This window comes from Schistocerca americana, chromosome 4 (genome assembly GCF_021461395.2).
Source record: "Schistocerca americana isolate TAMUIC-IGC-003095 chromosome 4, iqSchAmer2.1, whole genome shotgun sequence".
In the NCBI taxonomy this organism is placed as follows: Eukaryota; Metazoa; Arthropoda; class Insecta; order Orthoptera; family Acrididae; genus Schistocerca; species Schistocerca americana.
Genome location: NC_060122.1, coordinates 819,664,828 through 819,692,287, shown reverse-complemented (window position 1 = coordinate 819,692,287; position 27,460 = coordinate 819,664,828). Strand labels below are relative to the sequence as shown.

The 27,460-nt window shown below is 42.9% G+C and overlaps 1 protein-coding gene across 3 annotated transcripts in view; it reads left to right on the top strand.

Annotated features, from left to right (window-relative positions):
- The window catches only part of LOC124613951 (muscle M-line assembly protein unc-89), a 722,488-nt gene that overhangs the window by 427,321 nt on the left and 267,707 nt on the right, over positions 1-27,460 (top strand). For all 3 annotated transcript variants that reach the window (XM_047142722.1, XM_047142721.1, XM_047142719.1), the window contains one exon: positions 27,140-27,318. In XM_047142722.1, the coding sequence (XP_046998678.1) occupies positions 27,140-27,318 (179 nt within the window). The remainder of the gene's footprint in view (positions 1-27,139; positions 27,319-27,460) is intronic.

The following is a 27,460-nucleotide window of genomic DNA, read 5'->3' as shown; positions in this document are numbered from 1 at the left end:
CGCGGCCTCGGCTGGTACAAAAAACACTCGCTGGAGCGGCGCCGGCTTCCGGCGCGCCGCATTGTTTGCTAATGGCCGGAGACACAGTGTCCGCTCGCTCATTCAGCCGGTGTGGCCGCCCGCCGCTGCCCTGTCCTTCTGGGGAGCTGCGGGCTACTCGGCCGCCCATTCATGGACCACTCCCGCTGACCGCCGTACAACCCACCCTCCCGACTGATGCACGTGTACAGTGACCGTAGATACTGTATATCGTCGACGATACAGTCCGGCAGCATTGTTCGTCTGGACACGGGTGCAGTCGCGTTTTCGGGAACTGCTATTCCGCAATGATTGCGGCAATACATTTCTCGGCCGCAAGGGTTTACACGAGCCACAGTATTGCCCCAGTGTGGATGAAGTCGAGACACAGTCGAGAAAGTCTGTAATGGCTCGCCGCGCTGTTGCTAGCTTTGATTTGCGAAGCTGTAACGGCTGTAGGTGAAAACAGTAGCCGTCTACACAGCTGTGACGACACCGAGTCGTTGCCATAGAGACGTTTAAAAATCGCGTTACGTTATTGGTTGAGACAGGCCCGCGAAGCTGCCACGCCCAGCCCACTGTAACTGTCAGGCATGAACCCACGTCGAGACAACTTTGGTAGAAGTGAGTGCGGCCGTCTTGCTTTTGCATTCCATAAGGAGAAAGCAAGAGGAAGACAAAGGGGCCTTGTGGATCTGTTCGTTTTAAATAAATTCCGAAATTTCTCGAGAGATGCGTGGCGGCTTACTCCGTGCGTCTGACGCTTAAAATTTTTCATTTCTGTCTAATGCTCTCGCCAGTGAAACATATATATCCACATTCAGTAAGACTTCTTGCGATGTGTGGAAGTGGTAAAATGGTTCAAAAGGCTCTGAGCACTATGAGACTTAACATCTGAGGTCATCAGTCCCCTAGAACTCAGAACTACTTAAACCTAACTAACCTAAGGACATCACACACATCCATGCCCGAGGCAGCACTCAAACCTGCGACCTTAGCGGTCGCTTGGTTCCAGTCTAAAGCGCCTAGAACCGCTCGGCCACTACGGCCGGCGTGGAAGTGGTACTTTTGTTTGTCGTTGTTGTTGTTGTCTTCAGTCCTGAGACTTGTTTGATACCGCTCTCCGTGCTACTCCATCTTGTGAAAGCTTCTTCATCTCCCAGTACCTACTGCAACCTACATCCTTCTGAATCTGTTTACTATATTCATCTCTTGGCCTCCCTCTACGGTTTTTACCCTCCACGCTGCCCTCCAATACTAAACAGGTGATCCCTTGATGCCTCACAATATGTCCTACCAAGCGATCCCTTCTTCTAGTCAAGTTTTGCCACAAACTCCTCCCCAATTCTGTTCAATACCTCCTCATTAGTTATGTGATCTACCCATCTAATTTTCAGCATTCTTCTGTAGCACCACATTTCCAAAGCTTCTATTCTCTTCTTGTCTAAACTATTTATCGTCCATGTTGCACTTCCATACATGGCTACAATCCATACAAATACTTTCAGAAACGACTTCCTGACACTTAAATCTATACTCGATGGTAACAAACTTCTCTTCTTCAGAAACGCTTTCCTTGCCATTGCCAGTCTACATTTTATATCCTCTCTACTTCGACCATCATCAGTTACTTTGCTCCCCAAATAGCAAAACTCCTTTACTACTTTAAGTGTCTCATTTCCTAATCTAATTCCGTCAGCATCACCCGACTTTATTCGACTACATTCCATTATCCTCGTTTTGCTTTGTTGACGTTCATCTTATACCCTCCTTTCAAGACACTGTCCATGCCGTTCAACTGCTCTTCCATGTACTTTGCCATATCTGACAGAATTGCAATGTCATCGGCGGACCTCATAGTTTTTATTTCTTCTCCATGGTTTTTAATACCTACTTCGAATTTTTCTTTTGTTTCCTTTACTGCTTGCTGAATATACAGATTGAATAACATCGGGAAGAGGCTACAACCCTGTCTCACTCCCTTCCTAACCACTGCTTCCCTTTCATGCCCCTCGACTCTTATAACTGCCATCTGGTTTCTGTACAAATTGTAAATAGCCTTTCGCTCCCTGTATTTTACCCCTGCCACCGTTAGAATTTGAAAGAGAGTATTCCAGTCAACATTATCAAAAGCCTTCTCTAAGTGTACAAATGCTAGAAACGTAGATTTGCCTTTCCTTAATCTAGCTTCTAAGATAAGTCGTTGGGTCAGTATTGGCTCACGTGTTTCAACATTTCTACGGAATCGAAACTCATCTTCACCGAGGTCGGCTTCTACCAGTTTTTCCATTCGTCTGTAAAGAATTCGCGTTAGTAGTTTTGGTATCACTATCAATGAACCCCTTCCCTATTACATTCTGGAACAGTGCGCAGGAAAAAGGACTGTCGATTAACCTCCGTACGAGCTAATTGCTCTCATTTTCTCATCGTAGTCATGTCGCGAGATATATTGGAGGAAGCAGTATGTTGCCCAAGTCTTCTTGGGACGAATGCTGGCAGGATTTCAACACTTTAACCTTTCCGTGACGCACAACGCATCTATTGATATGCCTCCCAGTGGTGTTTGTTCAGCATCTTACCGAATGATCACGTCAAGTGTGTTGTTACGCCACTCTTCGATGGATCTTCTCTCTCTGTTATATTGATCCAGCCTGGTAAGGGTCCGAGACTGATGAGCAAAGCGGAGACACGGGCTCGTTTACCCACCGTGCACGTTTGCGCACAGCACTGTTCTTAGAAACCACTCTTGCCACAGCGCTACCGACCATGGAAGATTAGTATTGCCATCTACTGAGGCCTCTCACAGACTTCACGGCACCAGTTAAGTGAACCTCTTAACGTGAAGAACGTACTTGTGCTTTTGTGCAAGGTGGCTTAAGCCTACATAAAATTATTTCGCACTCTTAAATTTAATGTTTAGTTAGAAGTACATATACCAAGTTATACTTTAACCATGTTATGAAATAAATGACTTTAAACACGATAAATCTAACCTAAAAACATTTACAAATTTGTGAAAAGAAATACGTAAATGTGCTCGGTCGTCCCTACTCAAGAAACAGTCTTACAAATGTTTTATAAGCCACTTCCTTCGTGGATGAATTACATTGCCTTAATATCCTTCGAATAAATCTTATTCTGGCGCGTGCTCTTCCTACAATTAGCTTTTACGTGCTTAGATTGTTTGATCGTTAGTATTATGTGATAAGTCTTTCGAAGTTCATTGAGCACAAGTCGAAAGGTATCCTTCAATTATAATAACGAAATCACGCCACAGAATTCGATGGAAATTTCAGGTTTCATGAGTGCCTCAAGTTTGGACGACATTGCCTATGTGCGAATTACTGTTCAGCATTTTTCCGACATGCGACCGAAAATTTCAGTGCACCACTTGGCTTTCTTTCGAATACTTCCTCCGACCGAGTGTACGCGATCGACTGCATCTTAAAACCTCCATATTAAATGCTGGCGCGCGCTCAAGGACAAGCAATCTTAGAATTCACTGGCGATTAACCGCGTGCTGTCGTACCTCAAAAAGGTTGTTTTTCTTCTTGTCTGGATCGAGATTCAGCAACAGCCACCGACGTCACATGTTTCCAGTGGATTATAGCCAACAACGTAATCGAGTAGTAATGGGCCTCTCCGTGTATTTACCCGCAATACGTTGCATTTCCTTTCGTTCCTCGTGCCAATCCTCTATCCTCCGTTTCGCTGTAGTTATATGGCATTGCGAGCTGCTTATATACGACACAGTCGTCTGCGAAATGTCTAATGGAGCTTCCGACATTATCCACTAGGTTTTTCATGTAAACTGTAAACAGTCACGACCCTATAACACTTCTTTATACTCCTTCCGAAATTACCTTTACATCTTTCGACGTCGTCCGTCTAAGAGCAATGTATTGAGTTATGCCTGCTAGGAAGCCGTGAATCCATTCACAAATGTGGTACCGAACTCGGTAAGCTCGTATTTTGTTCACTAAACAGAGTCGTGGCCATTCGCATCGCCCTTCGGTCGATGCACTCTTTTAGGTGGGCCTAACATACTCCTCAAACACCTAAGGAGTACTCATCTACGGGCTGTAGAAGTGTTGAGAAAGGAATATCGACCTGTCACAACCTCTCGGCTTTGAAACGGCTTACGTTTAAAAGGTGGGAAGACATTTACATTCATTCATTCATTTATGTTATGTTAACCGGGGACCTAGAAACGACGGAGAGGCTCCGTCCCCGCCGCAGCCGCAGTGGTCCACAACCCCACGACTACCGCAGTTCACTTCACCCCTTCGTCCCCGCCCCCCTCCCACCGAACCCAAGGTTATTGTGCGGTTCGGTCCTCGGTGGATCCTCCAGGGAACGTCTTACACCAGACGAGTGTAACCCCTATGTTTGCGTGGTAGAGTAATGGAGGTTTACGCGTACGTGGAGAACCTGTTTGCGCAGCAATCGCCGGCTTAGTGTAGCTGAGGCGGAATAAGCAGAACCAGCCCGCATTTGCCCAGGCAGATGGAAAGCCTCGAGAGTAATCCGCCAGGTGATTTCGTGCCGGGGACCGGCGCTCCTTCCCGCCCGGGAAGCCCGGGCTGGCCCATTCATTCATTTACTGAGGCTATTGGTTTACATTTCATGTTCCCTGGATGCCTGTAATACGTGTTATAAAAACATCTTTTAATGCTGTATAATGTTATGTTTCGAAATTTATAATATTTTTAGTTTCGTACGATACTAATAACATCGTAATAATAAAAGAAAGACAGGTTGATGATAAAAAGGATAAAATCTTACAATTACACCCCAAATGTAATGTATATATACCTTCATCAATTCTCAAATTTAGTTCTAAAACAAAGTCCATTATATACTGGATCGGTCCCGTCCGTGGGAAAACTCGAGTTGCAGCATCCAACGTGCCTGTTTACAGTTTCTGTTGCTTAGATCGGTATGCTTTTGTAGGACTCTGTAGAACCCTAGTAGCGGCGTCTCATTTGAGTTGCTAGGTGTTTAGTTATATCTACTACAGCATGAAGCATATGCTGTTCATTGCTTATGAGCAGAATATACCTACAGCAACAAACCGCAGTACTAGACATAAAGGACACTGTTCAATACATGTGTTTAATAATTAGGCAATAAAAATCGCTGTTACTGTTATCTGAAAATGTGAATGCAGTAATATTTGACGAGCTTACGCTTCAGCTGTTTACATTCCTTTGTGTCCTGAACCTTGGAAGTTCCCTGTGGGAGTTGGCGAGCAATGTTATTTACAGATGCCCAGGAATCAGTGCTTCTTAACGCAAGTCGGAGGTCAACATCTACAGCGATGTTTTCCTTGGTATCTCTTTGTAGGCAACACTAGCACAGTGTGGTCAGGCGTACCAATCTCTCTACATTCGCATCTGTCTGACAGTTTCCAGTTTTATTTATTTCAAGTTTCTGCTACCAGTCACTTTTTATTTTATGCTTAATTTAACATAATGCAACGGGTTTCGAACATGTTCTGTTCATCTTCAAGCGTTTGTACATATATACATACCAGGTGATGAAAAAGTCAGTATAAATTTGAAAACTTAATAAACCACGGAATAATGTAGATAGACACACATGCTTGGAATGACATGGTGTTTTATTAGAACAACAAAATAAAAAAAAACATATTGCTAGACGCGTCAAAGATCTCTTGTGCGCGTCGTTTGGTGATGATCGTGTGCTCAGCCGCCACTTTCGTCATGCTTGGCCTCCCAGGTCCCCAGACCCCAGTCCGTGCGATTATTGGCTTTGTGGTTAACTGAAGTCGCAAGTGTATCGTTATCGACCGACATCTCTAGGGATGCTGTAAGACAACAGCCGACGCCAATGCCTCACCATAACTCCGGACATACTTTACAGTGCTGTTCACAACATTATTCCTCGACTACAGCTATTGTTGAGGAATGATGGTGGACATATTGGGCATTTCCTGTAAAGAACATCATCTTTGCTTTATCTTACTTTGTCATGCTAATTATTGCTATTCTGATCAGATGAAGCGCCATCTGTCGGACATTTTTTGAACTTTTGTATTTTTTTGGTTCTAATAAAACCCTATGTCATTCCAAGCATGTGTGTCAATTTGTACCTCTCTATCTACATTATTCCGTGATTTATTCAGTTTTCAAATTTATACTGACTTTTTGATAACACGGTATATAGAGAAATGTTACTTAAAAATAAACAGTCTTAAACTAGATTAATCTAGAACACTTTGTTTTTTACTGTAGCTGCTGGTGTGGCACGTGTTCTAGATTAATCTAGTTTAAGACTTTATTTTTAAGTAACATTTCTCTATGTATGTATGCATGTATGTATGTACAAACGCTTGAAGATGAACAGAACATGTTCGAAACGCGTTGCATTATGTTAGATTAAGCATAAAATAAAAAGTGACTGGTAGCAGAAACTTGAAATAAATAATTATCCCACACAGTCACGGTTCACAAACATAGCCATTATGGCTGAAAATAATTAAGTTTCCGGTTTTCTGCACGTACACATGGTACAGTTCATAACCATGGGTCGTACCTCTCCTCGGTTTCATATATTGGCACCGTCTTCCTTTCTCGAATGTCAGCAAGGCGTGCGCAATGCGTGACTCGTGGTTTGGCGCGGACAGGATGACGCGTGACGCGTTGACGCGGCGCCGTCCGGCTGGCGGCCGGCCAGATGTCGCCCCCTGTCGCGTCACCGACTGGAATACGCACAGTGCTGTGTGTGCCGGCCGCGGCACGGCGCCGCGCTGTGTCGGCCGCACGCGACGCTCCCCAGCGTGGCGGGCTGCGTGCTTCCAGGCGCCGGCGACGCGTGACTCGCCGGGCCGCGGCGTGACCGGGCGCGATGGCGGCGGACCGCACGAGCTGCTTTTATTGCGAAACTGGTCCAGAACGCAGTTAGCTCAACGATTGATACATCCGAGACAACCATAAAGAGCCATTTGTAAATGTTGTTAGAAACTGTAGCAAACAGGACGTCTCTTCCCAAGGGAGAGAAACCTTTAGACGTAAAACTAAATTGGGGTAGACGCTAAGGAAGTATTTTAGGACACTCAATCAAATGGATAACGGAGGAACTTCCCCGAGGCTTTTCACCAATGATGCTGTTACATATAGCGAAATCGCAACGCTAGGAAATTGTAGCGAAACGGAAAAACTCTTGCAGCGTGTCGACGCTTAGTGGACGGACTGGCAGTTCGGCCTTATCATTAATAAATGGAGTGTGGATAAATGGGCATAAATGATTACAAGATTGCAGAAAAATCAGTGGGAGCAGTTACGTCCACTAAGTATCTCAGACTTAGCGTAAGTGCGCGATTTAAAGCGGAGCGACCGCGTGAAACGAATCGCAGCTAAGGCAGATGCCCAACTGAGATTCATTGGAAGAATCATTAGCAATTGTAGCGTTTCCAAAACGAGGTAGCTTGTTCTTCCAGTGCTTGAATACTGCACGTCAGTATGCGATACGTTCCAGATGAGATTGGTAGAGGGAATAGAAAAGAATCCAGGAAGAACAGCGATTTTCGTCACACGTTCATTTAGTCCTCCCCCCCCCCCCCCCCCCCCCCCCATGAACTATGACCTTGCCGTTGGTGGGGAGGCTTGCCTGCCTCAACGATACAGATATCCGTACCGTAGGTGCAACCACAACGGAGGGGTATCTGTTGAGAGGCCAGACAAACGTGTTGTTCTTGAAGAGCGGCAGCAGCCTTTTCAGTTGTTGCAGGGGAAACAGTCTGGATGATTGATCTGGCCCTGTAACACTAACCAAAACGGCCTTGCTGTTGTAGTACTGCGAACGGCTGAAAGCAAGGGGAAACTACAGCCGTAATTTTTCCGGAGGGCATGCAGCTTTACTGTATGATTAAATGATGATGGTGTCCTCTTGGGTAAAATATTCCGGAGGTAAAATAGTCCCCCATTCGGATCTCCGGGCGGGGACTACTCAAGAGGGCGTCGTTATCAGGAGAAAGAAAACTGGCGTTCTACGGATCGGAGCGTGGAATGTCAGATCCCTTAATCGGGCAGGTAGGTTAGAAAATTTAAAAAGGGAAATGGATAGGTTAAAGTTAGATATAGTGGGAATTAGTGAAGTTCGGTAGCAGGAGGAACAAGACTTTTGGTCAGGTGGATACAGGGTTATAAATACAAAATCAAATAGGGGTAATGCAGGAGTAGGTTTAATAATGAATAAAAAAATAGGAGTACGGGTAAGCTACTACAAACAGCATAGTAAACGCATTATTGTGGCCAAGATAGACACGAAGCCCATGCCTACTACAGTAGTACAAGTTTATATGCCAATTGGGTCTGCAGATGATGAAGAAATTGATGAAATATATAATGAGATAAAAGAAATTATTCAGGTAGTGAAGGGAGACGAAAATGTAATACTCATGGGTCACTGGAATTCGACAGTAGGAAAAGGAAGAGAAGGAAACGTAGTAGGTGAATATGGATTGGGGCTAAGAAATAAAAGGGGAAGCCGCCTGGTAGAATTTTGCACAGAACATAATCACAGCTAACAGTTGGTTAAGAAGGGAAAGCAGAAAGGTGGAAGGAGTATATAGAGGGACTATACAAGGGCGATGTACTTGAGGGCAATGTTATAAAAAGGGAAGAGGATGTAGATGAAGATGAAATGGGAGATAAGATACTGCGTGAAGAGTTTGATAGAGCACTGAAAGACCTAAGTCGAAACAAGGCCCTGGGAGTAGATAACATTCCATTAGAACTACTGACAGCCTTGGGAGAGCCAGTCCTGACAAAACTCTACCATCTGGTGAGCAAGATGTATGAGACAGGCGAAATACCCTCAGACTTCAAGAAGAATATAATAATTCCAATCCCAAAGAAAGCAGGTGTTGACAAATGTGAAAATTACCGAACTATCAGTTTAATAGGTCACAGCTGCAAATTACTAACCCGATTTCTTTACAGACGAATGGAAAAACTGGTAGAAGCTGACTTCGGGGAAGATGAGTTTCGATTCCGTAGAAATGTTGGATCACGTGAGGCAATACTGACCCTACGACTTATCTTAGAATCTAGATTAAGGAAAGGCAAACCTACGTTTCTAGCATTTGTACACTTAGAGAAGGAGTTTGATAATGTTGACTGGAATACTCTCTTTCAAATTCTAACGGTGGCAGGGGTAAAATACAGGGAGCGAAAGGCTATTTACAATTTGTACAGAAACCAGATGGCAGTTATAAGAGTCGAGGGACATGAAAGGGAAGCAGTGGTTGGGAAGGAAGTGAGACAGGGGTGTAGCCTCTCCCCGATGCTATTCAATCTGTATATTGAGCAAGCATTAAAGGAAAGAAAAGTAAAATTCGGAGTAGGTATTAAAATCCATGGAGAAGAAACAAAAACTTTGAGGTTCGCCGATGGCATTGTAATTCTGTCAGAGACAGCAAAGGACTTGAAAGAGCAGTTGAACGGAATGAACAGTGTCTTGAAAGGAGGGTATAAGATGAACATCAACAAAAGCAAAACGAGGATAATGGAATGTAGTCGAATAAAGTCGGGTGATGCTGACGGAATTAGATTAGGAAATGAGACACTTAAAGTAGTAAAGGAGTTTTGCTATTTGGGGAGCAAAATAACTGATGATGGTCGAAGTAGAGAGGATATAAAATGTAGACTGGCAATGGCAAGGAAAGCGTTTCTGAAAAAGAGAAGTTTGTTAACATCGAGTATGGAGTTAAGTGTCAGGAAGTCGTTTCTGAAAGTATTTGTATGGATTGTAGCCATGTATGGAAGTGAAACATGGACGATAAATAGTTTGGACAAGAAGAGAACAGAAGCTTTTGAAATGTGGTGCTACAGAAGAATGCTGAAGATTAGATGGGTAGATCACATAACTAATGAGGAGGTATTGAATAGAATTGGGGAGAAAAGGAGTTTGTGGCACAACTTGGCTAGAAGAAGGGATCGGTTGGTAGGACATGTTCTGAGGCATCAAGAGATCACAAATTTAGCATTGGAGGGCAGCGTGGAGGGTAAAAATCGTAGAGGGAGGCCAAGAGATGAATACACTAAGGAGATTCAGAAGGATGTAGGTTGCAGTAGGTACTGGGAGATGAAGAAGCTTGCACAGGATAGAGGAGCATGGAGAGCTGCATCAAACCAGTCTCAGGACTGAAGAGCACAAGAACAACAACAACGTTCATTTAGTAAGGGCAAAAGTGTGACAGAGATGCTCATCCAACTCCATTGGCAGACGCTGTAAGAGAGGCGCTGCACGTCGCGATGTGATTTACTGTTAAAACTGCGTGAACGTACGTTCTTAGGAGAGAGAACCGATACATTGCTCGCTCGTATAGGGATCTCCGAAAAGATCATTAAGGTAAAATAGGAAAGAGTCGAGCTCCCGCGGACGCTTATCAACAGTCTTTGCTGCTGCAGGTCGTTGGTGACTTGAATAGGAGAAACGGTACACAAAATGTCCTCCTCCACACACCGTAATGTGACTTGCTGAGTATTAGTGTAATGTAGATGTGCAAACGGACCTATTATACTCACTGTTGGCCTTTGTTCTCATTTTAGTCACAAATCTCATAGTGTAAAAGGTAATTACATTACCGATAATTGTGTTGCTACTCAAAGGTGCATTTCTTATCGACTTAAGACCCTTGAGCTGCCTGCACATTTTAATTGAAATGTTGTTTACGCACTACTTTATAATGTGTAGCACTAGATGTTCATTTAAGAGACATATAAAAAATTACTAAGGAAATTAATATACTTGCGGTGTAGCGTACGGCTGGTCCCGGCGGAGGTTCGAGTCCTCCCTCGGGCATGGGTGTGTGTGTTTGTCCTTAGGACAATTTAGGTTAAGTAGTGTGTAAGCTTAGGGACTGATGACCTTAGCAGTTAAGTCCCATAAGATTTCACACACATTTGAACACTTTTTGTAGCGTACGCACGTTATGAAATCGTGTATTTTTGCACAATCACTACTGTATTTGCCTCATAACTTTCCTACAAAGCAATAGTAAAAAAAAAGTAGTCCGTAATCAAAGACGCCATTTTCTCCCTACCAAACAAAAGAAATTGTTGTCTGCCACTTCAGGCGCGATTTGTGTGTGCCAGTACCATTCCCAATATTTCTAATCATATAAATTACAAATGTAAATTCCCATAGCTGTCACATAAAACGTAAGACAGAACAAGTGCTGCTGCTCCCCTATATTTTAGCGCTGTTTTGCAGTACGCAGCTGCTACCAACGAGCATGTCAGATCCGGATGGCGGACACTCAGCTTCTCCCAATTCGTTTATTCTGACAAATGCACAGCGCTAATCACAAATTCAAATTTTACACGTTTATGAGGAAAATAAAATTAAGAAACACTGCAAAAGAAATGAAAGTGAAGTGAAACCACGAAAGGCACGATAAGAAATCATTTTTCCCGGCTGTTCAAAACCGCCTCTCCATGAAGTTAGCTCCGTTATTTAATCGTACGACAGTGTTAATTGAACAAGAAAAATTAATCTCTTGTTACTATCAATAAAGTCGCAAAGTTACTTCCACAGACTAACCCCAGAGCTTAGAGGGTGATCGAACAGTAAGTCAACTTTTATGGATATGCTGCACAACTCTATGTCTACATCGAGTATTACACATTAAGACCGAGAAACAGAAACCTGATTTGTGGAAATTAAATGACGTTAGATGAGACAACGTAACAGTATTACCTCGTACGTAGATATCTTCAATTTTGACGTCTGCCGGAAGTAAAGGTCTTTAGGTGCTTGTGATCTTCTGCATGAAAAAAATTCCACAACCTACACACCTTATACTAGCCTGATAATCTTACCCTTGTCAGTATTTGATGTCATCCAAATGTCACCATTACGGGATTGCTACGGAATAACATCTGGGTGTGTAAAAAAACTTTCTTGGAGTTAGGGACAGATAAGAGTACTTCCTCATTTTTCCCGAGTAACTGGGTGAACTCCAGCTATGGAGTATATGTGTTCAGTAAACAAAGTACACTCGGTCACTTAAGACACCCTTTACGTCTTGCAGAGACAGGGAAAGGAACTGTTTCTCTGCTGGGTATAGAGTCATACGATCGTACGGGCATAAAGAGGTGTCACAGACTACAGCGAAACTGCACTGTTAACGGAGCCTTGTCAAACTACGTCCCATCCAACAGACTTCTGTTGCCATCCAGAGAGCAATACGTGTGAAGTAGTGCTTGCAGTACGGCACATCATAACCTCCTGACCCTCATATCCTGTAAATAATGGATCCAGGGGTTTTGGCGATGAATGCTGAAATGTGCAGCGTATATTAATGCCACTCTGGACGCAAATATGTTGTTCCAGCTTGGTCTGGACACTCCGCTGTATTTGAGGAAGTCCTGCAGGCTGCAGATGCAGAACAAGAAAAACCTTTTCTACCTGCCTGCAGGATGGTATTGTACTTTTGAAACCAGCGGTATGTGCGTCCAGCCCTCAATCTGCCTTGATGTTTTATACGAACTTCGGATGTGTCTTTCTGTTGTCAGTGAATCTTATAATGTACCGTGGATTCATGGAGGAATATTAATTTTTAAAACAAATGAGTTCGAGTATTTACTAAAATATCATGGTAAAAGGAGAGAGAGAGAGAGAGAGAGAGAGAGAGAGAGAGAGAGAGAGAGAGAGAGGAGAGAGAGAGAATGTTAAAGACTTTTAATAAAAGGGAGGAAAACTGAGAAATTGAGAAGAATGCCACGAAGGGTGATGTATTCAAGAAGATTAATAATATCGGAAAGACTTCCGAAAAGAAAGAAAAACCTTAAGGAAACATTAGAGTCAGGAGCGTCAGCTGGCTACGTATAGAAGTCGGAGTTGTGGTACTTTCAATTGTTGAAGTGACATTTTTACTGTCTCTTGTTTTGCCCCTATAAGTTCCTTTGCTTTTTGTGGTTTTTTTCCCTTTGCCCGTAACTGACGGGTAGAAATGGCTTCCGGAGTAACTATACTTTTCTTTTAATTAAAGGCGTGACTATTGACAGCAGACGGAGATATTTGTCTTCGTCCAGAGGGGGAATTCGATTGTAAAAGATCAGTATGAGAAAATTTTATTGTTTCCAGTAGTCATAACTTTCACGCCACTTTTTTTCCTCCCGTTTTCTCGCGATCCTTAACGTCCGTACCGAAAAAGGAATGTCTTATCAGATGTCACTATCATCACAACATGTGACACACGAAAATCGTGAGGGTATCCTGTGAGCAATGGTGTGGTCGAGGAAATCCTCTGTGTTTTTGGAAAGAGTTCTGGTTGAGACAAATGCAGGGCTTAGTTCCTCTGGAAGGGCGTGGCCGATTTCTCACCCATCTTTCATTAATCCAGGCTTGTGCTCCGTCTCGAATGACCATGTGGACGGAACGTTAAACGATACCCTACGTTCCTTCCGTCCAACTAGGTATATAAGAAGAGCTTCTGGTTGAGGAAAGCAAGGCAGGACCTCTTCGGATCATAGTGGGGAGGAGCAATGGCGGATTTACACATTTGCTGCCAGCAGGCTGTTCAGATTTTGTCACTCCTGCCGACCTCTACAATTCGATACCCTGCTTCACAATCATATTAATTACAGTTTTTGTCAGTGAAATTGTAACTTTACTATTTGTAAACTGTCGTCATAATTACACCATGTTATTCCCGTAAGTAGTATGATTGTGAACTGGGGGGATCGGTGGGTCAGTTCCTAGATCATTTTTACAACCTAACTATTTAGTTAAGATTGCACAAGAAATAGTTTTTGAGTATATTCCTGAGCTAATAAAAGCTCAATCATGTACTGCTAATAAGGCGGCGGAAGGTATGCCTTACTACTACTTACACAATAATGTACGTTGGTAAACGTAATTAAATAATTTTTATGGCTCTTACTTACAGTTTAAAACAATATTTTCAATTACCTGGTAACAGTCTGGCTGATGAGACGATGAATTTCAATTAAATAAGTTATGAAAGTTTTACAGTACCTTTTTGCGCGATGTTCTATCCGCAAAATCATCAATTATATCATCATATGAAGTCTTGCTCTTTAGTTCTTACTGTGCACAAAAGAGCTAAGGCATTTAACTTTTCTTGGCTTAAGGTAGAGCCTAAATAATTTCTCACCCGTTTTAGCAAGAAAGGCTTCTCTCGCTTGAAAATTTTTTTCGCTGGTGTACTAAGAGCCATGCCGATTGTTGTATCCAAGTTTGGATAAACATCTTGCAAATTATGTTTTCGCAGGAGCGAAGATAGAGTTTCCAGTGATCCAGAATCTGGTTTTACCAAAATTCTTTCAGAAGAAAGCTGGCACTGAAAATGTACGCATTCTTGAACTAATTCAGTCTCTAAATTATTACGACACATTTCTTCAAAGAAAAGGGCTTTTTCCAGAGGGGTTGATGCCAATTCACTCATTTTGGTCAGAAACGAAAACTTTTCATTGAACCTGTTGTAGGCCTTCTCCCATTTTTTTTAAAATTCGGATACGATTCTATCAATGAGGACAAGAAATGTGTTAACCCTGAAAGTATTGCTCGCAGTCATTCCTATTTCTTCACCGGGTGTTTCATCATAAATTTCTTTCCTTTTCGGTTTTCTTTTTCCCATGTCTTTTGTATACTGCTTCGACACGCTCAATTTCATAGCTTTCTCTTCGAAATAATTAAAATTTTCTCGTTCAGCTACTAAAACTTGCAAAGAGATTCGTAAAGATCGGCAACTGTGATCAAACCTACAATAGAAGCCTGCATTTGAACACTGACTTTGTTCATTCTTTCAAAAAAAAAAAAAAAATTCCACAAAACAACCTTTACCGCCGCTTCCAGATTTTCTAAATTCAAAAATATTCCTGTCGCCTCATTTCGCATTATAGGCTTTTTCCGAACAGTCATCTGTAATTGATTCTGACGTTTTAAGGACTTTGTGCCAAGAATCGCCCGAATTTCTACATGCGTCCTCTCTAGCTGACCAACGTGCCAGATTTACTCTCTTTAGCGTTTTCCCTTACTCGAAAAAAAAGAAAAAAAGGTAGATTTCTTGAAGCAACAGGAAGAAGCGACAAGCTTCTTCGCAAGATTCAGCAGCCGTAGTTGCCACTAAATTTAAGGAGTTGGCAAAGCAAGGAACGAAAAAGTAAAAGGTGCGTGTCTTTGAATTTTATCCTGTAAGCCATTACACACATCAGACATGTTCGCGGCATTAGCATGTGATTGTCCACGACAGTCTTCAAAATGTATGCCCAGTATTTAGAGTTCCGAAACGCTGGCAGAAAACATTTCTTCAGCTTTATGTCCCTCCGAGGGCAAAAGCTTGAGAAATGTTTCACACGGTTAGCCTGATTCCAAAAGCGTATGTAATGACGAGAGTAATTTGGTCCACGTGTGCTAAATCTGGTGTTGAATCGACGATTAAGGAAAAATATTTCGCTGTTGTTATGTTGTCTACAATCTGTTTTAAGAATTTATGACCCGTGAACAGAATAGTTGATAAGTAACTGGTACTTCTAGTTCCTTGATTCCTAGGTAATTAACGTATGATTCAGAGACGTATCTTCATTTGTTATACTTATTGATGGTGCCTCTACCACCTCTTCGGTAAAAACATAAATCTACATTTTTTCAAAAATAGATTGTTCGACAGATAACCGTTATTGTTGGCCCCAAAATGCAAATCTGTTTCGTCTTTTCCAGATTGTATTGTGTCAGCGCATGTTGTTGAAGTTCCTGTTCTTTCAACACTACTTCCACCTCCACTTAAAAGAAAAAAAATCTCTCAATTTTATCGTTTTACGGGTAATGTCCTCTTGTTCTTTTTTTCATTTTGGCCTTCTTTTTTCACTTAGCTCCACAAAGTCGCTTTCGTCGATCACTCATTCTAACAATTTTTTATACAAGAACTAAAACAAAAGAGATTACATTGAGGGTTTTATTTCTCGTATGTAATTAGCAGTGTACTTTGATCAGACTTCAGACATTGAATAATTACCTAACATACGAACAAGAAAGTTATTTAAGTATCATACAGCAAAACGTTAAGGATAATTTATTGTAATATATTATGATTACTTACCTACTAGAAGTTTGTTATGTTATGAAATTATTCAAACAATCCACGAAACACTTTGAAAAATTACAGCACACCAGAAAAATGTGCCAGAGAAATGGATGGTTGGAGAGACAATATCGTTGTCACAGTCTACGGAAATCAGTCCATAAATGATGGCCACTGATGGAATCGTGCATGCGTGAAGCTGGTCTATTGAATCACCGAAACCGGTAGCCATATAATAAATAATACCGAAAGGACAGCTGTGGGTGTTCCATTTTATTTCATTACTGATTCAAATTTCGTGAAAACGTCGCGACACAACCAGAAACGCCTCTCACGCCATTACAGTACGAGAGACAATTAGGCGTCATATGGGAATGATTCCACAGTCAAAAAAATGGCTCTGAGCACTATGGGACTTAACTTCTAAGGTCATCAGTCCCCTAGAACTTAGAACTACTTACACCTAACTTAACCTAAGGACATCACACACATCCATGCCCGAGGCAGGATTCGAACCTGCAACCGTAGCGGTCGCGCGGTTCCAGACTGTAGCGCCTAGAGCCGCTCGGCCACCTCGGCCGGCTATTCCACAGTCAGTGACCTTCTTTTATGTTCAACAGATGAATTGCACGATTAATCGTAATAATGTAGAACCACTCAGTGCACTCGACTTCGATTCAAAGTTTGAATCCTCTTTTTCTAGCGTTTCACGTATTGCACTCAGTTTCCGATCCTGTATCACTGCTATTTTTCTTATGGATCGTACTGTGTAAAACATACGTATGCCTGTCAGCTTATATGTTGTAAGACGTAGTTTTGTTTGAACACCGCGGCAATGCTTTACTACAAAAAAAAAAAAAAAAAAAAAAACACGGTCGTATTGACGGTGGTACGCTGTTACCTTTCCCCGACCTTTGAATTGACTCACCCCGCCGACAGCACGGCAACGCTGCATGTTGTCATCTTTTTCATTCAACACCTGTATGCACAGCATATCATGGGGAATGCCGGGCTAGACGAGGAAGAAACCGGAATTAAAGTAGCTCGGATAAACAAAAATAACCGTAGATATGCAGATGACACCATACTGAAGGTAGAATGTTAGAAAAAGAGGAGTTAAAGGTCATCTTACTGAAAGTTAAAGGAGAAAGTGCAAAGGCCGATCTAATGCTGAAAGTCAAGAAAACAAAATGGCAACTGCACCTACCATATGGCACATAGGAGGAGAAAAAATGGAGGTAGCTTCTGTGTCCAGTTGCCTCCCTGATTTCAGCTGATGGTGCAGCCACGGGGTAGAAAGGCAATGTCCAGCAATGTTTTAAAGAGCAGAGACACAACTTTAACAACAAAGATCCGCATAGTAAGGGCTGTGGTCTTTCCAGCTGCGATGTATGAATGAAGTGAGACCTGGACTATAAAGAAGCTGAACGACATAAAATAAACACCTCTGAATTGTGTTGGAGGAAACTTCTTATAACTCCATGGTCCGCAAAGAGGACAAATAGTTCAGTGTTACAGCAGGTAAAACCAAATTGCTCCTTGGAAGGGCCGATACTGACACAAAAACTGACTTACTTTGGGCACATTACGAGCAGACATAATTAGCTGGAAAAAACTAATGCCGGGAAAGATCGAGTGCACAAGGAGGAGATGGCGGCAAAGAATGAGATAGATCGATGGCATCAGAGAAGTAATGGATTCCACCCTGGAAAGTCTGCGGGAGAAAGCGCAAAACAGAAGAAATGGGCGTGTTTTAGTTCATGGTGTCACTTGGAGTAGGAATCGAGTGAACTATTAGAGAGACAGAGAGAGAACCAGCCACAGTAGGTGGACGTATCGTGTAGCGGGAACTCCAGACCAATGTGCTTCTCGGCATTTTTCACAGTAACAAATCCTGCCAGAGGTGAAAGAAATGGAAAGTGACACATAACGATGCCAGGATTGCCTGCGGATCGAACCCGAGATCTTTGGTTCATAATCTGCCTTGTAAGACTTCTAAATGAGATTTTTTGATACTTGACTGGAGTGATTCATTGGAGTTACAACATGTATCGCGTTCTAAGTTGTGACACTTCAGTCATTTGTCGTAATTCGGTTTCCTTCCTAGCGAAAATGATTAAAACTGTCTCTTTGCGACTGACGTATTATATTTCATCACTTCAGATAAAAAGCCTCTAAGGAGTTCTGCGACCATATTATCACTAAATCGTGTATTCAGTGTTATAAACAAATTTCGCCTAAATTGTGTTAATAAATTTGGCTGCGTGTCGTGTTACTGTTTGTCGCACGCCACTTAACAGAATCTAAAATATGATTGCGAAATACTACACACCATTACATATATACAGTGAAAGTGACTATAAGATTAATTGTTGTAGAAAATGTATTACCAATTCTTTTTAAGTCTGAAGTTGTAACTGACTTGTTTTGGAGGCAAGTTTTCATCTTAAAACAAAAATATGCCTTGCTCTTTGTTCGTGGGTAATGCAGATGCTAGAATACAGGGGAAGTGCAATGAATCTACAAAGGAGATTTCTTACAAATCACTAGTGCGACCGATTCTAGAATATTGCTAAAGTGTGTGTGACCCGTACCAGAATGGACGAACAGGGGATATTGAACTTATACAGAGATAGGCAGTACGAATGGTCACAGATTTGTTTAATCCGTGGGAGAGTGCAGAGATAGGCAGTACGAATGCTCACAGATTTGTTTAATCCGTGGGAGAGTGTCACAGAGATTCTGAACGAACTGAACCGAGAAAGTTTCAAGAACCGGCTTCAAATGATTACTCTAGGAATATACTACAACCCCTTAAGTATCGCTCACACAGGGATGGTGAGGATAAGATTAGAATAATTACTGCACGCCCAGAGACATTCAAACAATCATTCTTTCCGCGCTCCATACGTGAAGGGAACTGGGGAAACTGTAATAACTGGTACAATGGGTCGTACCCTCTACCGTGCACCTCACGGTTGAAACTTCCTGGCAGATTAAAACTGTGTGCCGGACCGAGACTCAAACTCGGGACCTTTGCCTTTCGCGGGCAAGTGTTCTACCATCGGAGCTACCCAAGCACGACTCACACCCCGTCCTCACAGCTTTACTTCCGCCAGTACCTCGTCTCCTACCTTCCAAACTTTACAGAAGCTCTCCTGCGAACCTTCCAAAACTAGCATTCCTGAAAGAAAGGATATTGCGGAGACATGGCTTAGCCACAGCCTGGGGTATGTTTCCAGAATTAGATTTTCACTCTGCAGCAGAGTGTGCGCTGATATGAAACTTCCTGGCAGATTAAAACTGTGTGCCGGACCGTGACTCGAACTTGGGACATTTGCCTTTCGCGGGCAAGTGCTCTACTAACTGAGCTACCCAAGCACGACTCACGCCCCGTCCTCACAGCTTTACTTCCGCCAGTACCTCGTCACCTACCTTCGTGCTTGGGTATCTCAGTTGGTAGAGCACTTGCCCGCGAAAGGCAAAGGTCCCGAGTTCGAGTCACGGTCCGGCACACAGTTTTAATCTGCCAGGAAGTTTCATATCAGCGCACACTCCGCTGCAGAGTGAAAGTCTCATTCAGCACCTCACGGTTGTTTGCAGAGTATAGATGTAGATGTAACTACAGGTATTCGAAAGGCACAATAATTTATTCCACTGTAGTGCTGCAAGTTAGACTTGGAAATCGATCAAGAAGCATTTTCACCGAAACGCATTCGTATACATTGCGGTCTTCCTTCTACGAATCCTGTACCGACTAGTAGACGTGTTGACAAGTTCTGACTAGTCGTGCTATCGTCAGCTTTTAAAATAGCTGCCTGCACACTTGGCGTTTCCGCCTCGAGCCGCCGGCGGCGGCAGCCGCCGTACATATGTACCGCGTTCGTAATATACTGTGTCGACACGTTACATGTGGTGCAATTGTCCGAAATGGGTATTACGGTATGGAAAGCAAAGGCGGAGCGTCTCATTCATACGTGACTTGTTCCGGAGCGACGTCTGTGCGACGTACCTCGTCATAATCGGGACTTTTATGACTTTCCTTTAGATTTTTTTGAAGTAACTAGGAGATCCAGGCGTTACGATATTTTCTCAAGCAGTGACTTATCGAACGACCAAACTGTAGCGGGGGGACTGTTCCCCAGGCCGTAGAGTTGTCACAAGCCACACTCGCGCGGTATGACGTATGGTGTGGTGCTTAGAGCAGGTCGCTGGTGTGACAAGCCAGTCACTGAGTGTGAAGGAGATATCATGCACGTAGGTATATAGCGGCAGTGACCTGCAAACGGGCACCAAGCTGGTATAACTTTAATTATAAATATTACTAATAGTAATTTATTTCTGTTGATAGGGGGACCCTAGATAAGGTAATCCGTGAATTTGTAGTTAAAACTAAGTTGGGAAACATAAAAGAGAAGCTCTGACAGATACAATCTCAAAAGCAAAATTTACGAATGAGATACTTCGACGATACATGTGTCAGCCAAGGCAACGATTTATCTCCACTTCTTTTCAACTGTGTCGTGAACAGAATTCTAAGAATTCGAATGAACAACTGAAAGAATCAAAAATATTGCCGCTCTTGCTAGGAAGAAAGAAAGAGGTTACAACCAATTGCAACCGTTTGAGGATGGTTTTGCTGTACTTTGTGACATCCTGACTGGTGCACCAGTGCGAGTCGGTCTTCTGGAAGCGACAGCCAACAAGACTGGCTTGAGAATCTCTGTGGAGAAAACTAAATTTAGGGCAAGTGTAAAAAAGGCTCCAAAATATTTAATAACAGATACTGGGAAAATCGAAAACTTCGAATATTTGGATGAAACTATTGAAGAAAACGCTTCAGAAATATCCACTTTAGAGAAAAGCATACACAAGATGGAAATAGAGTGTGGCGTAACTAAGGATATCACCAACAAGACGACCTTATGTAAAAAAATTAAAGTAAAGCACAACAAGATAGTTGTGAAACCAGAATGCCCGTATGCTAGCGAATGTCTAGTATTAGATTATAAGCTTGATAAATTAGAATTTTAGAAAGAACAGTTATACGGAAAATACTTGGACTTCAGAAAAAATCAGCATTTTGGAAATGAAGAAGTAATGAAGAAGTTCATCGGAACATAAATACATGAGAAACAATCACGTAGAGGATAGTACTATTTTGGGACCTATTTACAAAGTGAATGACAGTACGCTCACCAACCAACTGATCAGATATCTTAGGGAAAAGAAATTAATAACCGCCCGGATTCAGGAGGTTAGGAAAGACTCGAAAAAGAATTACACATGGCCCGGTGTGTTTAAGGTAAGGTTTGAAGCGATCGTAAAAATGTTTGTGGCTTTTTCCCCGTACCGTAGCTCTCAATAGCTGAATCGTACCGTTCTCTGAGCTGTAGGTACACACAACGGTCCCCACAATGGTGACGGAAGCAAATTTTGAAGTATTTTAAAGTAAGTTCTGTATCAAGTGTCCGCCTCCTTAGTTAACTGCCATGCGGGGGACCCGGATTCGATTCCTGGTGCTGCCAGACACTTTTCCTCGGTGTGAGGACTGGTACGAGGTGCACTCAACCTCGGGAGGCCCATCGAGAAGCTGCTCGACCGAGCACAAGTTGTTCCAGCGTCAAGAACCAGACAACGACCGGGAGAGCGGGGTGCTGACCACACGCCCCTCCATTACCGCATTTGATGACCCCTTTGGCCGAGGATGACACGACGGCCGGTCGGACCCGATTGGCCTGTGTAGGGCCAGAAGGCGGAACTTGGCCTACCTTACCTCACCTCACCTCTAGTAAATCTTTTAAATTCCAGTACAGCTTTGTAGGATAGGACCATGCCCTGACAAATACAGTTTCCTTTTTGCAATGGAGGTATGAATTAAACGACGCCTTCAGTCACAATTTTTCGTGTTTTATTTACACAATGTATTTCGGGCTCTGTGGGTCCATCATCAGATGTAATTCGTCTTAACACATGCTTTATTTTTTCTCTTGAATGAGGTGAAACGCGTATTTCAAATAATCCAAGAAAAGCGTTTTTAACGTTTGAGCACCAGCATACGTTCTTTTCTCCATGGTTTTCGTATATATAACTTCATTCAAGAGGCACATTCCTATACACATGTTTGTAAGCACTTCACAGATGTTTTTGTACACATTTCGGCTCAGGACGCATGGTTGTGGAATACTCTTGACGATTTCTCCCTGATGCGCAAAATTCTTCCAGATTACTGCTTTTGACTTTACAAGTTACCATAAAATTGAGAAAGCATACATTTATCACACTGTACGTGAGCACCCCCTTACCACATGTTTCCCCAAACTCCTGCTGAATTGAAACAACGTACTTAAATTAGGTTAACCGTAGAGACGGGTGAGGCCGCTGGTAATTGCGCCCAAGTCGGGGCCAGCAAATGCCGATGACTGGAATGATTGGACATCGCGTAACGTAAAATTTCATTCCCCATTAAAAGGAACAACACCTTTATTTCGAATTCAGAATTTAAAAGGATTGATAATAACCATTTCGGATCTTTACAATAGCGATGCAGTTCGGAAGCTTATGCTTGTTTACTTGTTACGCAATATGGTAGGGTTTTCTTGTACTGCACTTTGCAGATAATCAGCGGAGACCGCGAGACCGGTAAATAAAATAATAAATCTTACCTAAATGTAAACACGTAACTGTCACACGCAGTGCAAGAAACACTACCTGCCAGACGCAAGACTCGAACCCTGGGCCCCACGCGCTGAAGTCGCGCCGGTAGGCCTGGAGCGTCGCCGATGTGAAGGTTGGGATGACCGGGTGCAACAGACTGATACTTATTTGCTGCACGTGCGGAGAGGTACCTCATCCCATGACGTCACATGCTCAACATTCGTCATCCACTTCTGGGATATTTCCAGACATTTGCGGCCCTATGTGTCTTGCACCAAATTATTTGTCTCAGGGTCATCTACGACGCTTCGGGGGTTTTTAAACGTTAATAAGAATCACCCTGCATCATAGTTGTTAACTTTAATATTGGTCTCATTGTGTTACACCTTTAACATCAGTTTATACATCTTAATGAGTAGATAATGACAGCATTTAATTTTTTAAATTCGGTAGATAATTGTATGAAATACTGAAAATAAAATGTTTGATGCCCCAGGAATCCATTAGATAGGCAACCTGGAACTGGATCACCGTTTCAGCGACTTGGTAATATACGAGGCCTGTTCAGAAAGTAAGCTCCGATTGATTGCCAAATTGAAACCACAGTGAACATCAGAAATGTTTTACTTGTAACAATTAGCTACACCTTTCAGCTACTTCTCTACGTAGTCGCCGTTCTGACTTAGACTTTTGTCATAGCGTTGTACCAACTTTTCAATAGCCTCATCATAGAAGGCAGCCGCCAGTGCTTTCCGCCAATTCTCCACGCTGGCCTACACCTCGTTGTCTGTGTCAAAATGTTGTCTTCAAAGACAGCGGTTCATGTGACCAGAGATGAAACTCAGGGGGAGACAATTGCGGACTGTATTGTGGGTAATCTCACATTTCCATTTGAAAACGATGCAGGAGCATCTTCATTGCCCCTGCAGAATGCGGCTGAGAATTGTCTTGAAGAAGAAACAGCACGACAGTTATGTAATGTTAGCTGCATAGCTTCAGGCGAAATTTGTCACCAGGCCCTCGTACTTGGCGGCAGACACTATTTTCTAGACATCTTTACGCACTCACTGCGAGCTCAGAAATGAGAAGAGCGACGTGATGCTAACTGGGGTTATACTAGAGACACTACCCAACACATCTGTGCAAAGCTTTATCGGGTTTTCATAGTCGTTTCCATTTCGCGACCGATCGGAGCTTACTTTCTGAACGCCCCTCGTAGATATACGAATGCAGGATTTATTTATTTATCGTACTGCTTTTTGACAAATTGAAGAACTATATAGAGTGCAGGACATCATATTTACAATATAAAATATTATAAACAAACATCTAGTGCATTTATGTAATCTGGCAACTTTGGAGTCGGCAGCAGGGAGACTTCTGGCCTGCCATCGTATGACCTTGTGGGACATTCTTCTGTGATTTGTCTGATGGTCTGTGGTTCTGCACAGTCGTAAGTGGGGATGTTCGCTTAGGCCATTAGTGTAAAAAATATGCACATGTGCAGTACTGGGTTCTAATTCTGATTAGCACTGGTCATGTTTCGCGTGGCAAATCGAATCCACGCCATCGGCGATCCACGGCATATTGTTACTTTGTTGTCCGGTCCGTTCTTGAGTCCATGCATTATAATATTGAACTCGTCTTCCACAGCGACCTTTTCTGTTATTCTTGGTGGTCATCTGAAGCTCAGTCGCTTATGGTTTGCATCATCGGCATCTTGATGGGCTGGTAGATGTTTATTATCCATGGTCTTTTTAGACTCGTTCGTGAGAGCATTTATGCGTCGTAGGTGAGGGGAGGGGGGGGGGGGGTGGAATGTGGATTAGTATTGGCAGCCATACTGTAGATGTTGATTTGATAACGCCAGCGGTCATTGTCACGGCGTTATTTAGCTAGACATTATCTTTCGTAGATACGGCCCGTTTAGTCCAACAATTCAGCGGTTGTGAAGACAAGACTCAGAGTAGAAGAGTGTGATGGGGATGGCAATGGTCCCCAGGTTGATCCACAAAGCTATTGAATGATGTTTCTTGTCTCATAACAAAATTCAAGTAGCTCTAAGCACTATGGGACTTAACATCTGAGGTCATCAGTCCCCCAGAACTTAGAAATACTTAAACCTATCTAACCTAAGGACATTACACACATCCATGCCCGAGGCAGGATTCGAACCTGCGACCGTAGCAGCAGCGCGGTTCCAGCCTAGAGCCGCTCGGCCACAGCTGCCGGCTCTTGTTTCATATTTGGACCTGTTTTTGATAGACACTCTTAGAAAGATAGAATTCTACCAAATATTACCCGCAGGTCCTTTGTCGTTCTGTTATGAATGAGTGTAGTGTTTCCAAACTGTATGCCGTTTTTCTTTCGCTGAGTATGTTATGTAGGTGGAAGCAAGAAATTTCCTTTTTGGTAGCGTTTGGTTGGAGTCTCCATTTGCGAAAGTACTTTCCCACTACATCTTCTCTTAGGACTTGAGCTACATCATATTCCAAGTACCCAGTCGCCGATCTAACCAAACTTCCTTGATTTTATTTTTGACATGTCTGCAGTGCATAAGATGAAGAGAAGTGGAGCAGGGACTGATCTCTCTGGTAGAACGTTTTTAATTTTCTTGGAGAGCTGATGTTGCATCCGATGACAACCTGGAACAATTGGTCAAATGGTATATTGTCGATTAAGCGAGCGATTGGTTTGGGAGCAATTATGGGAATAAGCTTGTATCTCAAGCTTTCTCTCCACATTGTATCAAAGGCTGCTGTCAAGTCAAAGAATGCAACTGCGGTTTTAAGTTTGGTTTGAAATTCTGCCTTAGGTGGTGAGTGAAAGAACCTGATCTGTGTTGCTTCGTTTTGCTCGAAAGTGCTTGTTCGACAAGAATTGCTTCTATTGTATGATGAGTATGCCGTTCTAGTAGGTTGTAAGTCACAGATAGCAGAGCTATTGGTATGTACGTCCTGGGGCTATCATCTGGTTTGCCAGGTTTTAATATAGCGATTATTTTAGAGTGTTTAAATTCTTGTGGTATACTTCTTATTTTAAAAAAAATGGACTTTTACATAAGGGTAAGAGGTGGACCATCATGCTAGTCACTTGCTCAGTTAGTGAAGCTCTTCGTCTTGAATGAATCAACCATTTCTTTCAGAAATTGTAATCATTTGTTTGGCTGTACATGCACATCAAATCAATCGATTTCCGTCCCATTCGAATAATTCCTTCGAAGTACGTCGATTTCCGGTTTGCGTAAGGATACAAATGAGTAAAAGGAGAGGACACGCCTTATTCTAAGTTCTGCACCTGAGATGTTGCTTCTTGGACTGATAAAATCTGCCGTCTGTTTTGTAAGGCTGGTATTGCACTATCAAGTTTCTTTGTCAAAGATTTGATCAAAGATGTGATCTAATATTCCGTCAAATATATTAGACAAAGATCTTTGGCATAGCGCTAGAAGGGGTATTACACTGTCATCATATTGTTCGTCAAAGTTCAAGATGGCTGACAACAACAACTTGTTATTAACCGCAGCAGTTGCACGTACCACAGTTGCACTGTGTGCACATGCAGAAGAGAGGCGGGGGAGAAAAATGAATCGTACCTGGGTGCAGCCGTGGATCTTACGACGACACGATAAAAGCATTCAACAAAACTTGTTACGTGAGCTTATAGTGGAGGACGTCAAGTCGTACATCCATTACTTAAGAATGGATGAGCATACATTTCTGTATGTTCTCAGTGAAGTGTATCCTCATATCACAAAGCACAATACTCACTTAAGAACTGCTACATCTGCAGAAGACAGGCTCACTGTAACACTCCGATTCCTTGCTACAGGAGAGGGTTTGGTTAGGTCAGTTTAAGTCAAGTCAGTCAGGTCTCCAATCTTCTTAATCAATTTTTGTATTCAGGGCGTCTCACGCTGTAAAACGCCTCATCAGCTTCATACATCTCTATTAATTTTGTAGTTGTCGGCACACACCAATTGTATTTACCGGCAATGTTTATAAAAACATCGGGCGCTGATAACCTCGCTGTTGTGCGCCCTAAAACACTAATCATCATCATATAAAAACACTACAGACGACAGAACGCTGATGCGATGCTAGCGCTCCATGTGGTAACATGTCACATTGCAGTGAACAGAAGACAAGCGACTTCTTTGATCAAATCTACAGCGAGGCCCTAGATTTGATCAAATATTGGACGACATTTGACAAAATTTCCTATGACACCATCAAATATCTTTGACAAAGAAATTTGATAGTGTAATACCGGTCTAAGTAGTACTGAAGAGCAGGACTCGGTTGTTGTTTTTGTAGAATCACCTTGAAGCCGTGTCGCTTGTTTTGGGTGGTTGCACTGTATGAGTGTGGTGTGTGTGTGTGTCGGCAGAGCAAGCAGAGCCCGGTGGAGGAGCTGCTGCGGCAGGCAGACCAGGTGATCAGCACGCAGCGGCCGCGCGCCGAGGTGTACGCCGCCATGGCGCAGTCCCTGGGCCGCGCCTGGGCAGACGTCAACGCGCACCTCGACCTGCGCCGCCAGCTGCTCGACCTCAACGTCAGCTACCACAGGTGCGTCCGCGCTCTAAGGGGGCCGGTGTGATTAGATTAGATTAGTACTTGTTCCATAGATCATGAATACGACACTTCGTAATGATGTGGAACGTGCCAGGTTAATAAAAGGTGTCTATACAAGATATTACATTACACAAAA